The sequence below is a fragment of the Berghia stephanieae genome, chromosome 3 (assembly GCF_034508935.2).
Source record: "Berghia stephanieae isolate SIO BIC M18660-M18661 chromosome 3, UCSD_Bste_1.3, whole genome shotgun sequence".
NCBI classification, from domain to species: domain Eukaryota; kingdom Metazoa; phylum Mollusca; class Gastropoda; order Nudibranchia; family Aeolidiidae; genus Berghia; species Berghia stephanieae.
Window position 1 is genome coordinate 104,133,334 of NC_088362.1, and position 15,000 is coordinate 104,148,333.

The window sequence follows — 15,000 nt, forward strand, 5'->3', positions numbered from 1 at the left end:
AGTAGCATGCGCATGCGTCACTCGCACAACCAACATGACGTTCTCTCTCTAATAACTTTTCCGCCGGTGACGTCACAGACTATCGGTGACGTCCAATCAAGGGACGCTACTCTTTCGCTAATCCCATTCCCTATTGTGAAACTATAATTGATTCAAATCTAATTGCAGCAATTTACAGATCAGAAGACCATACGCGGGATAGTATCATTTTAAAAAATGAAAATTTTCCGGTTTCGATTTTGAAAATTTTGTATTAGTTTTAAATTAAGATTTGAGATTTTTTGACACGATTTGACTAATCTAAAAAGCAGTCTTTCAGGACCATAATATCTATTAAGCTTAGTTTATCCCGATTTCCATAGAATTATGATGAAAACAGTAATTGTTTGCTACCCTTTAGATGTGACTCTAGTCTATCGCAAAGTACTTTGCGCCAGATTTGACAGATCCAGCTATCAATCATGACCTGATGGCAAAAAAATATCGACAGCAGCCGGAATAGATAACTGTACGTTTTGCTTGTGAAGGGAGTAGGTACTCTAAAGACTGGAATATCGAGATATTTAAATCGATATGGTCAAAGTTTTATAAAATGTATATTGTCATTGTACGACAGAATAACACAAATCAGAACGTCTATTTATTCTTCCCCCCCCCCCCCCTCTTTTTCAGGTCTGTCGCCGAACAATTAAAATGCGGCCAACATGTAACACCCGAGTCCTTCGAAAATGTCTCGATATTTTTCTCCGACATCGTTGGCTTCACGTCCCTGGCTAGTGAAAGTAAACCGTTGGAGGTGAGCGTTTTGCAGAAACCTTCTCCTTTATTGATACTATGCGCTTTGGTAAAATGCTCACAACATCCGCCAGCCAGATTAAACATATCAACAAACATAAATGTGTGGAACATTTAACGTTGATACAATGGTTGATATAATTTAGTGATATCTAGTTACTAACAGACTGTTTAAAAAGTAATAACAAGGAGTTGAGTGAAGTTAATATCGTTCCTTCTATTGATGCTATGCTTTCAGCTCAAAATAACTCACAACATCCGCCAGCCGGATATAACGTTCCAATATGTGACCCTCCGCCTCGAAACGGTATTAAGTCGGATTTTTCAATTGTGGGTTTTTGGTACCCGATCATAGCTTATATTATGCTTAAAATTTTGATACCAAATTTATAAAATTTTGATTATTCATTGACCAACTATGACCGTTTGAAGTAGGGAGAGTGTAAAAACCAAGTTTTGAGAAAATCGACTTTGAAGTGAGGCACCGTTTTCACAGATAATCAAAGATAACTCCTCAGATACGGGCATTGAAAATTTGACGAGAATAGTAAAATTTGCAGAGACGCCAATTTTTAATTTGACTCACATAAATTTCAGACACCACTCGGAGGAATTTCAATGCCGAAAGAGGAATTTCCGCACACACAAAAAGGGAATTGGGATGATATTTGGTATTGTGTTTACATATTGTATAGATCTAAATAGATAACTGATTACAAATCTTTTCTGATATATGAACACATTGCCAAATATAACCCCAAAGTTTCCTGATTTCAAGTGAAGAAAAGCTCCAAAACATAATGATGGTAGTGAGGATGATGTTGTGTTGGTGGTAGTAGTAGTAGTAGTAGTAGTAGTAGTAGTAGTAGTAGTAGTAGTAGTAGTAGTAGTAGTAGTAGTAGTAGTAGTAGTAGTAGTATGTTTGAGAGAGTGAGAGAGAGAGAGAGAGAGAGAGAGAGAGAGAGAGAGAGAGGGAGAGAGAGAGATAGTGCAAAAAGTGCATCAAGTGATAAGCAGAGCAACACGAACTTTAAAAACCAACGAGGCCAAAGTTTGAGGTCAAAGGTGAACATAAAAATTAATCCAGTGATCGCAATTTATTGATTTGTGTATGTGTGCATGTGTATGTGTGTGGGTGTGTGTTTGTGTGAAGGTGGGGAGAGAGAGAGAGAGAGAGAGAGAGAGAGAGAAAGAGGAAGAAAGACAGAAGGAGAGAGTGAGAGAGAGAGAGAGATAGATAGAGAGAGAGAGGGGGGGGGGAGATAGAAAGATAAATAGATAGAGAGAGATAGAGAGAGAGAGAGAGAGAGAGAGAGAGAGAGAGAGAGAGAGAGAGAGAGAGAGTGAGAGCTAAATTTGTTTAAAGGGTTTTTACGGCGCTTGTAGTGGTAATGAAGATGATGTTGTGGTGGTGGTTGTATTAGTAGTGACTGGACGGAACGGGGGGCGGGGGTATCCTTGGAACAATTAAACATCACCGGAATTCGACGGAAGGTGCCCGCAACCCGGAATTTTTTACTCCAGACCGGATTGTTTTTCCGGTGAAACCGGAGTTTTGGCATCACTGAATCTGGCAGGAGCTTAGAATATATAGTTGATAATGTACATACACATTTTCGAAATAATCCAAGTATTACCTTTGTAGTTATTCATTATTATGTAAGATGTCCTTAACATAAATAAAACACCCAAAAAAAAAAAACTTTTTTAATGCCGACAATTTTATGACAATGCTCTTTTTTTTGAAGATTTTTTTTTGTATTTAAATAAAGAATCAATGAAATAAGAATTTTAATGTGACATTTTTGTCTTATTTATCAGAGGAAATGCGGTTTTAAAATGCCAAAAGTTAAAGAAGGATTTATAATTTCAGAGTACAGTTTTGAAACTATGTGAAGCCGGGTGGGCAGGGAAAGAAATATCAAGAAAGAGGATGGGAGAGGAAGAGAAAGAATGAGAGAATAAAATACACACATACATACACACACAAACACACACACACACACACACGTGAGAAAACGAGCAAGAGAGGAGAGAGAGAGAGAGAGAGAGAGAGAGAGAGATAAAAAAGAGGATCGAGAGGGGGGGGGGGGGTAGAGAGAAATTAAGTCATAGTTCAATCAACTGGAAACGTATTGGCCAATGAGATTGCAATTAAAGAAATGGGCTCGTCAAATTTTACATTGCATTGTTCCATTTTGAGACAGATGACAGCTTCAGGAGGAGGGGGTGGGGCTTATTGTGTAATGACTTACATGAAAACATGTTATTGAATCTCTCAAGTTCTTTCAAGTTCTTCACCCACATTGATGATTGTCTAAAAAGACTGCACCCCCCCCCCCCCCCCCCCTCGCCTTCTTTCAATATACAGAGAAAGCACGACAAAACGAACATCTCTGTCTCTCTCTCTCTCTCTGTCTCTCTCTCTCTCTCTCTCTCTTTCTCTCTGTTTGTCTCTCTCTCTCCTTTTCATCTATATATATATATAAAATATATATATATATATATATATATATATATATATCTACCTATATATTTATCCATTAATAGGTCTGCCTCTCTTTTTCTTTGTCTATCCGTACATTTAACTTTTTTCATGCTCTATTTACTATTCTGTTTAATATTAAATGTTTATCCTACAACAATATATGTAAATGTAAGATTAGGCAATCATGAATAAAGAAAGAGGGACAAAGGACCCTCACCTCGATCATTAACCAATTATGCAGCTAGACAAAGAGATAAAAGCACTTGGTGTGTATCGAAATGCACAAACACACACATATGTAACACACGCATGCTGACGTCATGACACACCGCCCGGTCTATAACCTTGAACGTTTATATTCTGATTGATAGAATTTAGTGAGATCAAATGGCTTTGTGGGAAAGTATAGAATAATGAACTATTATGGAATTCATTCAACGCGAGTTTGTTACAGTTCCCTTATTTCATTATGAAATCAATAGTTGAATTTTTGTTCAATGTCAGATGTAGATCTATATGGAACAATAGGAATTGAAATGCAAGCTTCTATGTATTCAACAAAGACATATATTTACTTATGAATACGACTCGTACGTATGTACGCAGAATGAATGAAGTTGACGTCACTCAGCTCTTTGTTATCATTTTAGTTAGTTGTCACTAAACTCCATCAATCAGGCCTGAAAAGTTTTAGGTTACACGTAGTTGTGTGTATTGGTCCGACTGATTTGGCGGACAGAATTTGTGAATATTTTACTGAAACACGTACCATCAATAAACTTGACTTAATTGATTTATTGCCGATTGCCTCCCAATCTTCGGACTGGGACGCTTTGGAAGCATATCTGACTTGATTGAGTTCTTTCCACTGATGACGGTCTGCTGCGATGGATCTCAGGCATTCTAAATCCTTCACGTATCTCAGTTCTTGTGTGTCATCGAGGCGCCTTAGGTCTTTATTTATCATAGCGTATAATATGCTTGTTGTGGGTTTGCCGTTGTGTTTGTTATGTCCGCCATTGACTTATTTGATGGAATAATATTTCTCTCCCCTTAAAATATGTCTAAATAGTCTCCATCTTGCTTCAAAAATATGATCCGATGGCGGTTATCTTCGCAATTTATTTACAGCGATTTGTTATGTATTTTGGTTGGGTAGTGGATATTTAGAATTCTCCTGAGCTGTTTCTGATGGAATGCATTTAGTTAACCTTCTTCGATTGTTTGTTACTGCCCCTATTCCACAGTTGTAAAAAGGCATGGATTTAACAAGGCTCTTATATAGCTTTATTTTTTGTTTTATTTATCAGTTTGTTGTTTCTCAGCCATACGTTTGTCAGCTTATTGAGAGAGGCTGTCGACAGATGATTTCGTCTTTCTTCGTATTCTTGACTGTATACGACTACACATCGAATTGAAAGATGCTTATCACACAGCCAAAGAGGATTTCGTCAAGAAAGAAGCACCGCAGATGCGAGGACTAATGGCTGGACGCGAAACTCTATCCGAGAAAATTAATATCACCATCGCTGTTTAGACATGTTAGCGGCCTTTGACTAGATAGATCGCCACGCTCTGCTAAATACTAAATATATTGAAAGCAATAATAACTGACGATGAAAATAGAGCAACGTGCTTCCTGCTCAATGAGGCATGGGTAAATACCATCGTGAACGGAGCAACAACCCAAATACCGTTCTAAGTAATATTCAAAATACCGTTTGAGGGGAAGGCAAAACTTCAATCAGAGAAAGCTCCAGGTATACAATGAACAAAACCGGACTGAGACTATCTTCATGGGGTGATCCAATATATAATTTCTACTTAACCCTCTCCACATCTCCAAGCAATGAGACCACTTTTAACACACGGAAAAGATAAGATGGCGAGTCAGGTGTTTAGAAATTTCACTTGGTTTTCGACTGCATGATACACTGTAAATTTCAAAAAAGCTTGTAGAACGATTAGATAATTCCAGTTTATCACATAATTTGAATAAATATTTCAATATTCCGTTCCACTACAGGTTGTGGATGTTTTGAATGACCTGTACACGTGTTTTGACGATATCATAGCGAGAAGGGATGTCTACAAGGTATTTGCTCTTCCTCTCTGCAAAGAGCCAAAATCACTTCTAACGCTACTACTACTACTACTACTACTACTACTACTACTACTACTACTACTACTACTACTACTACTACTACTACTACTACTACTACTACTACTACTACTATACTACTACTACTACTACATCACTAACTACACTATACTTATACATACACTACTTACACTATTACTAATATATACTTCACTACTACTACTAATACTCTACACTACTACTACTATACTATATACTACTATATATTTACTACACTACTACTACTACTACTCTATACTCATACATACAACATACAACTACTACTACTACTACTTACACTACAATACATACTTACACCTCTATACTATACTAGATATATTTACACTATCTTCACAAAGTAACACAATCACTACACTACTATGTACGATAATGTTGTCCATGCTAATGCTGAGCTACATAGTATATTTTACATATTTTCACAAAGGTAGAGACAATCGGAGACGCTTACATGGTAGTAAGTGGTTGTCCCATGCGCAATGGTGAACGGCACACTGGTGAAATCGCAAACATGGCGTTAGATCTTGTTTCGGCTGTCAGCAATTTCAAGATTCGACACCGACCCAATGATAAGCTCAATCTAAGAGTAGGGTTGCATACAGGCCCTTGTGCTGCTGGGGTAGTGGGTCGAACCATGCCTAGATACTGTCTTTTTGGGGACACCGTGAACATGGCCAGTAGAATGGAGTCCACTGGAAAAGGTAACACGTCTTTCTCTTACCATTTACCACCTCTTTGCAACTATAAGGCATCGACTACTACCACTACTACTATTACTACTACTACTACTACTACTACTACTACTACTACTACTACTACTACTACTACTACTACTACTACTACTACTACCACTACTTCTACTACTACTACTACTACTACTACTACTACTACTACTACTACTACTACTACTACTACTACGACTACCACTAACATTACTACTACTACTATTGCTACTACTACTACTTCTTCTACTACTACTTCTACTACTACTACTACTACTACTACTACTACTACTACTACTACTACTACTACTACTACTACTACTGCTGCTGCTGCTGCTACTACTACTACTACCACTAACATTACTTCTACTACTACTGCTACTACTACTACTACAACTACTACTACTACTACTGCTACTACTACTACTACTACTACTACTACTACTACCACTAGAACTACTACTACTACTATACTACTACTACTACTATATATATGTATATATATATATATATATATATATATATATATATATATATATATATATATATATATATATATATATATATGCAGTGGCTACATTGCTTTATTCGTCATACGCAATGTCTTTTTTAAGATCAATTTGTGTCATTGCCTGAAACGCTTCCAAATTCTTATAGGGAATGAGATAAGCGGAAGAGTAACGTCCCTTGATTGGACGTCACCCATAGCCTGTGACGTCACCGGCGGAAAAGTTATTAGAGGGAGAACGTCATGTTGGTTGTGCGCATGCGTCTCTCGTCCTCACAGACTATGGGTGACGTCCAATGAAGGGACGTTACTCTTCCGCTAATCTCACTCCCTATTTCTTTTCTTTTGACGCGGCGTAATTAAAAAAAAGATCCTTTCAATTTCAGCTTTGCACATCCACATGAGTTCCAAGATGAACGAGGCTCTTGTCAATCTAGACTGGGGTTTTCTAACTGTGGATAGGGGCTTCATAGACGTCAAGGTTGGTCTCCATTTTCATTCCATGCCATCTTTACTACTACTACTACTACTACTATTACTACTACTACTACTACTACTACTACTACTACTACTACTACTACTACTACTACTACTACAAATACTACTACTACAACAACAACAACTACTACTACTAATACTACTACTACTACTACTACTACTACTACTACTACTACTACTACTACTACTACTACGATAAGACACGGGGTTTATTTGTTTGTTACTTACGTATAGCCCTCATTATAGGGAATGAGATTAGCGGAAGATTAGCGTCCCTTGATTGGACGTCACAGGTGGAGAAGTTATTTGTAAACAAACCAACTACAAGCCAAGCGCTCCAAATACAAAATTTATAATTCATATTTCTGTACAAAAATGCATAACGTTGATTATGATAGGCATTTTTGTACAGAAATATGAATAATAAATTTTGTATTTGGACATAGAGCGCTTGGCTAGTAGTTGGTTTGTTTACAAATAACTTATCCGCCGGTGACGTCCAACCAAGGGACGCTACGCTTCCGCTAATCTCATTCCCTATAGATATAATGAAAGTTGACGTCACTCTGATCTTTGTTATTGCTTTTCGCCATCCACGTTCATGAGTAATACTCACGAAACTGTCATAACCAGACTATAAAAGTTCATGGTTACACATAGTTGTGTGTGTTGGTCAGTTATACACCTGGATGGCAATGTTATGAACTTCTTAGCCAAGCGCATACTATCTATACTGTTTTCTGTACTCTCAGGGCGAGCACACTCACGGTCGTGATCTATAGATAGTATGCGCTTGGCTAAGAAGCTCATAACATTGCCATCCAGAAGTATAACGGACCAACACACAAAACTTTGTGTATCCATGAACGTTCATAGTCGGTTTAATACAGTTCAGTGAGCATTATTCATAAACGCGGATGGCAAAAAAACAATAACAAAGACGTGAGTGACGTCATCTTCGAACTATCTATATCATGCAGATAGCCATCTAATAACAGTTGGACATTTTAGCACTCCTCATTTCCTACAAATCTAGTTATCTTCATTATTTTTTTGTACTTGTCAAACGTACATGCTGCTGCTTAAAGCTAATTTTTAAAAATGAATGAAGATTTTAAATTCAAGCTATTAAGCCGCAGCCTTACAGCAAGTGCGCTTCATCAGTGGGGACTTTCCACCTGTCCCACATGTACCCGATGTGGGCAAGAACCCGAAACGGCAGAGCATCTAGTTGAACGGTGTGTTGTGACGATGCTACCGGGCGGGTTCGCGACGGTGCATGAATGCGGATCGGACTTTGCTGATTGGGTCGATCGTCATAACATAGTAGTGTGAGAACCATAAGAGGCATTATGGTACATCAAGACAAGGGGAAACCATAATATGTGGCTTCCATAGGCCAATCGACTGTGACGTTTGTGATCTCTTGTCGCTATGCCTGTCAAGCTATTGACGTGGATATATATATATATATATATAATATATATATATATATATATATATATATATATATATATATATATATATATATATATATATATATATATTATATATATATATATATATTGTTCGTACAGGTCTTGAGTAAGAGATAATGGTGAATAAAACGTAAAACGTTTATGTACTCATAGGGCTACGTTTAAAGTATAGGGAATGAGTTTAGCGGAAGAGTAGCGTTCCTTGATTGGACTTCACCTTAAAGAGAGAACGTCAAAATGGTTTTGCGCATGCGTCTCTCTCGTCCCCGCTTTCTGTGAAGTGTCTCATGCCGCTTTCACCGGAAGCGAGGACGAGAGACGCATGCGCACAACCAAAATGACGTTCTCTCTCTAATAACTTTTCCGCCGGTGACGTCCAATCAAGGGACGCTACTCTTCCGCTAATCTCATTCCTTATATTGGCTGTAACGTTTTTCTGATGAAGATTTTATTAAACGGCAAAAGCGTTTATGAACACCCTGTATTAATAATACATGTAAAAACATTTCATGTCAAATATTGAATAGTGAAGGATAAGCCACTGGACATAAGCATATATTTATTGTTTCTCATTGAAGGGCAAAGGATTACAGAAAACGTTTTGGCTTGTGGGAAAAGAAAATTACAAACGACCGCTTCCAAAAGCAATGCTGACGTAAGAACTCTATCTCATTCGTTCTCTCTTGTATTTCTCTCTCTCTCTCTCTCTCTCTCTCTCTCTCTCTCTCTCTCTCTCTCTCTCTCTCTCTCTCTCTCTCTCTCTCTCTCTCTCTCTCTCAATCTCTCTCTCTCCCTCTCTCTCTCTCTCTCTCTCTCTCTCTCTCTCTCTCTCTGCGGCTATGTGGTCTCGCTTTCGGGTCGAAAGGTCCTGGGTTCGAGCCTCGCACAGCGCATAGTCGAGTCCTTGGAAGACTCTTTACTCACATTCTCTCACCATACTCAGGTGTAAAATGAGTACCTGGTCGTCAACAACGTTTTCTCTCTGTCGAAATAAAATGTGTAATATCGTCTAACAGGCGTCATTTCTAGTTCTATATGTTACGTGTTGCTGTTGGTCAGGGACCCTTTCTAAAGCACTTTGAGCACGTTTAGTGGATATTGCGCTATATAAAAAAAGCTCAAAAAGCTCTCTCCCTCCCTCGCTATCTCCTCTTTCCCTCCTCCTCCTCCTCCTCCTCCTCCTCCTCCTCCTCCTCCTCCTCTTCCTCCTCCTCCTCCTCCTCCTCCTCCTCCTCCTCCTCCTCCTCCTCCTCCTCGTTATCTACGTATCTATCTATCTGCCTATCTCTAATCTATAATCTTAAATTTCAAAATAACGAAATATCCATTTCGCCCTTAATACAAAGTTGGCTTCAGCTACATTTTGTAAAATAAAAAATTATTTTACAATATTAATATTTAGTTTATTTTTGTTTACGGACATTCCAAAATAAAATTATTTATTTCGACAAATAGATTGCAAGAGATAACAACAATATAATATTAAAATAAAGATTTGTTTTAACGACTACTTTTATGAGGCCAGGAGATGTACCTCCCTATTCATATCCAATCATATCATATTCATATACACGACGATAATACTGTCAAAGGTGACTAGGAAGCCTCCTACTCTTTGACTTTAATGGGATGTAAATGCAAAAAGCTGAGAGTCCTCAAAATGTTCCAAATCCGTAGAGGACAAAAAATTCCCTTCGGTCAAAATGACGTCAATTATCAATAATAAGATAGAAATTGTAAGAAACATGCAACAAAATATTAATCTCATTTACGAATTTTTTTCAGTCTTCAAAACAAAGCGGAAAACATGAAGTCTCCTGTCCCGTCTGTGTGCTCTTTGAATGTTGAAGACAGTATGTTCAGCGCTCTTCGCAAAACATCGATCACTTCCAGCTCCATCACGTTGGAAAATGTTCCTCTTGACTCGGAAAAGGGGAACTCAGTCTACCAGAATACTACAAAAAGTATTGGCAATGATACCAACTCCCCAATTACCCGGAAGAAAACTCTTAAAAGAAGATTTGCAACAGCCCAAACGCCAACGTTTTCAGACGACAATGTACTTGCAAATTGTGAAAGTGAAAGTTCTATCGCAAAAGTCATTGGCAATACAACCGGTAGCAGAAAGGACTTGAAAAATAACAACAACACCCCATATAAAAAGGACAGTGCTTGTTATAGTATGTCTGATCATAACAGTGAGCCTGATCTAAGTAGAGTGGAAAACCAGTTCCCAGCTAAACAACGCATAAACGGTTATAATTCTTTCCATGAAAACAGACAATCGTACATCAAATCTACGAAGATTGACCTTGCAAATCCGTTAACGCAGCGAAATACAAGGCCAAATTGTAATCCAGAAAAAAATTCTGATTTTCGAAGTGTCGGTGGTGGAAATCAAAATGTTCATTTTCCAGAAACTGTTGGAACAACAACAAACACTTCATCTCAAAATCCGCAGCAGTCAATAATTTCTACGACAGGAAACCATAGTCTTGACAGTGATAAAAATAGCAATAAACTTTCCTCCACCCATGGTATCAGTTGTGTTCAAAATGACGTCATTCCGCGTATAGAAATATCATGACGTTTCCTTTTTACCATGGTACACAGTATTACGTCATGCTTAACAAGCATTTCGCATTCTTGACCAATTCAGTGGAAATTTGATTTTGAATTGCAGTGCCTAGTATACAAATTCCACCATTCAACAAATTGTGATTTGACCCAGAGCCAATGTTGTATCGACAATTTACTAAACACAAGACCTTGTAGCTTTCCATATTATACAACTTTTGGCTTATTTGACATAACAGGACATCCACGCTTGTAGGCAAGCCCCGTTGAGTGGGTCATGATTCGTTGTTTAGTTTGGGTTTTTTAGGGGTCGAGACAGCCTTGCCCAGGGACCGTTTTTATGAACGCGGACTAGCGCTTAGGTGTTGACTATAGTCAAGGACTTGAAAAAAATCGGATTTCATTTGAACTGACCTAGCAAGTAGCAGACTAAAATCACGGCACCTTCGAACTAAGTTTGGCTAAGTTTTAGTCATTTGCTGAGGCCGGACTTCAAGCTTAGTCTGAGACTAATAACTAGGATACATCAAAGCGTCGACAAGATAGTAGCTATTTTTAGATTGAGAGAGCTTCGATTCGGAAGGAAATCACGTCGATTACGAATGACAAAGGCAAAAGTGCCCTATTGCTATTGACACTGGCTTTAAAAAACTGTGAGATAGGAGCATATCGTCGAAAGTACACATTTTGTGAGAAAAACTTTTTTTAAAACGGAATCAAATTGGCGCGCGAGTTGCGAGTGAACGAAACTCAATGTGGAAGGGTTCGCTTTAAAGGAACAACCATTAGAAAGTACAGTGGAGACAAAAGTTATTCTGCTGGCATTGTAACTGAGTGAAATAATGTGATTCATCAGAACACACTTACTGTTTTGTTTGTTTGTTTGTTGGGGTTGTTTTGGTTCAATTTGTTTAAGTTGAAACTTTCATTGGCCTAAATATAGAATTGACAGTCGACCAGGGACATCATTGTAGTCTGATCAGACGCAAAATCAATATCACATGATTTGATTCATCGTGCGTGGCAAAAGTTCAAATATTAAACGGAACGAAATGTTATCTGTACCGGATGTATTGCTAATTTCCTCTTTGGAAATCTTTGCGTTGAAATTAGGAAGACTGGTATTTACCATCGTGTACTAGAGAGCTTGATGTTACCAGCACAAAATAGCCGAATTAGTCACCGCCCTTACAACGCCCACGTCCAAGCAAGAGCTTAGCTCGTCAGAGACTATAAAACGTTCATGGTATCCGATTATTTTTAGTCACTTGAACCGCTTAGGCTTGAGACAAGCAAGTCATTTACTAGACTAGTAAATAACTAAATAGAGATAACAGCAAAGTCATCACAAATCGGACTCAGGGCCCATGAGGGTAAAACAAAGGTCCTCAAAATAAACACAAATAGTAAAGAACCAATCAAACTGCACGAGAGCGAACTGGATGAGGTTGACCACTTCACGTATTTAGGCAGCATATTAGATAAACAGGGTGGCACAGATGCAGACGTAAAGGCAAGAATTGGCAAGGCGAGGGTAGCATACTTGCAGCTTAAAAACATCTGGAGCTCCAAGGTGGTGTCAACCCGAACCACAATAAGACTCTTCAATTCAAATGTCAAGTCAGTCCTTTTGTATGGAGCGGAGACCTGGAGGACCACGAAGACCACCACCGGAAAAGTACAGACCTTCATCAATAGCTGCCTCAGAAGGATCCTCAAGATTCACTGGCCAGACAGGATCAACAACGCAGACCTGTGGCAGAGAACATCTCAAATGCCAGCAGAAGACGAAATCAGACGCCGCCGATGGAGATGGATTGGGCACACCCTGAGGAAGCCAACCAATAACACCGCTAGGCAGGCGCTGAGATGGAACCCCCAGGGAAAACGGAAGAGAGGGCGGCCTAGAAACACCTGGCGGCGAGACCTGGAGGCGGACATGAAGAGGATGGGACACACCTGGGGAGAGTTGGAGAAGATGGCCCAGGACAGAGGAAGATGGAGGACTGTTGTCGACGGCCTATGCTCCACTAGGAGTGACAGGCATAAGTAAAGTAAAGTAAGTAAATAACTAAATCTAGTCCGCTTACATGAAATTGGACCATGATCTTATGAAACATTGCGTGTGTGAATTACATTATTTCTTGTTTACCAAGTCAGTAGTCACATGTTTCTTTCTCATCACTTTTTGTTTATGTTTATGAATCAGTAAGCCTATATATCACCAATGTAATTGGGAAAATGTTAACTTTACTGTAAATAAAATGAACCTATTTGTCATGTGCACAATAAGCATTTCCTTACAGAATGTCTTTACAGCTTTCATCTTGATTGGCTCCCATACTACAATCATGCTGTTTGCACTATAATATATCCTAGATGCCGATGACATATCACATGACGTGATACTCCTTGTTTTGCACGATAAAATATTTTTTCTTCAGACTTTGGAGAGGTATATGTACAGATCTGTAATCCGTCGGGGGACAAAGTCTAGTCAGCATTTTTTAAAAAATAGAATGCATGAATTTGACGTCACTCAGTTCTTTGCTATTTAGCCAGCCATTTTATGAGTAGTTATCACAAGGTTCAAGACTTCATCTGTAACTGGTTGCTGACTCTCCAACCCAAATAATGGCCACAAAGAGGATTGCTTCACCTCGTAGCCATAGTTGAGAGGATCCAGGTGAGGTGGTGCTGATTCACTCGCAGCTTCCCATAATGCAGTTTGGTAATTTCTCTTTTGCAGTGGACACCGAAAGATGCCATGGTAGGTGGCACGCTTTCCTGCAATTAACGTGCCAAGAGACAGAACTTTTTATTATCCGGCAGACTTTGGCCCATGAGTGATGATAATGATGATGATGATGATGATGATGATGATGATGATGATGATGATGATGATGATGATGATCGGAATTTTCAAAAATACAAAGCAGACACCTTGATGATTAAAGTCATACCTATAATGGCCATTAAACTGTCAAAGTGGAACGGTTTGCTTTTAATTTGTCAAATGGAAATCTTCAATAAGCAAGGATAGAAAGGAGGGACAACGAATTTGTATGAATGCATTATTTGTAGTCAGTATTACAGGCATTATGATACCGCGTATATATAAAATATGTATGGACATGAGAGTAAATAACGAAAAAAAAAAACATACGAAATATCAACAATGTGTAATAATAGCAGCAGGGTTTGTGTTCAAACCACCAACGAACAAAATATAATCACCGATACTGTTGGCATTTCACACAGCAGGCACGAATTGAGAAATGTAAATACAACAACCTGTGGGAGAAATGTATTTATAGAGATAACACAGAGCCTTGTAACGAAACTCAGGACACCCACCAATAGGCAGCAGCAGCCTCTTATGGTTTCCACACTACTATGTTATGACGATCGACCCAATCAGCAAAGTCTGGTCCACATTCGTGCAGCGTCGCAAACCCGCCGGGTAGCATCGTCACAACACGCCGTTCGACTAGATGCTCTGTCATCTCAGGTTCTTGCCCACAGCGGGTACATGTTGGACAAGTAGAAAGACCCCACCGATGAAGCGCACTGGCCGTGAGGCAGCTCCTCGACCGAAGCCGATTCCAGTCACCCAGTGTCTCCTCTTACTGGTATCACAGCCTGGCAACTTCTCAGCTGTGTCAATGTCTGAGAACCACTTATAGAGTAACATTAAAGAATTAAACCTTATGAAATGAGGCTTATTAACTCAAGAACATAGGCAAGTTATTGTTCTTAGGCCGAACTGGGCTTTT

The 15,000-nt window shown here is 38.9% G+C and overlaps 1 protein-coding gene across 3 annotated transcripts in view; it reads left to right on the forward strand.

Annotated features, from left to right (window-relative positions):
* Positions 1-12,086, forward strand: part of LOC144969056 (atrial natriuretic peptide receptor 2-like) — a 52,555-nt gene extending 40,469 nt beyond the window's left edge. For all 3 annotated transcript variants that reach the window (XM_078908050.1, XM_078908049.1, XM_078908051.1), the window contains exons 17-22: positions 673-796; positions 5,310-5,378; positions 5,869-6,142; positions 7,058-7,152; positions 9,226-9,302; positions 10,433-12,086. In XM_078908050.1, the coding sequence (XP_078764176.1) occupies positions 673-796; positions 5,310-5,378; positions 5,869-6,142; positions 7,058-7,152; positions 9,226-9,302; positions 10,433-11,234 (1,441 nt within the window). In that variant the 3' untranslated portion in view covers positions 11,235-12,086. The remainder of the gene's footprint in view (positions 1-672; positions 797-5,309; positions 5,379-5,868; positions 6,143-7,057; positions 7,153-9,225; positions 9,303-10,432) is intronic.
* The last annotated feature ends 2,914 nt before the right edge of the window (positions 12,087-15,000 follow it).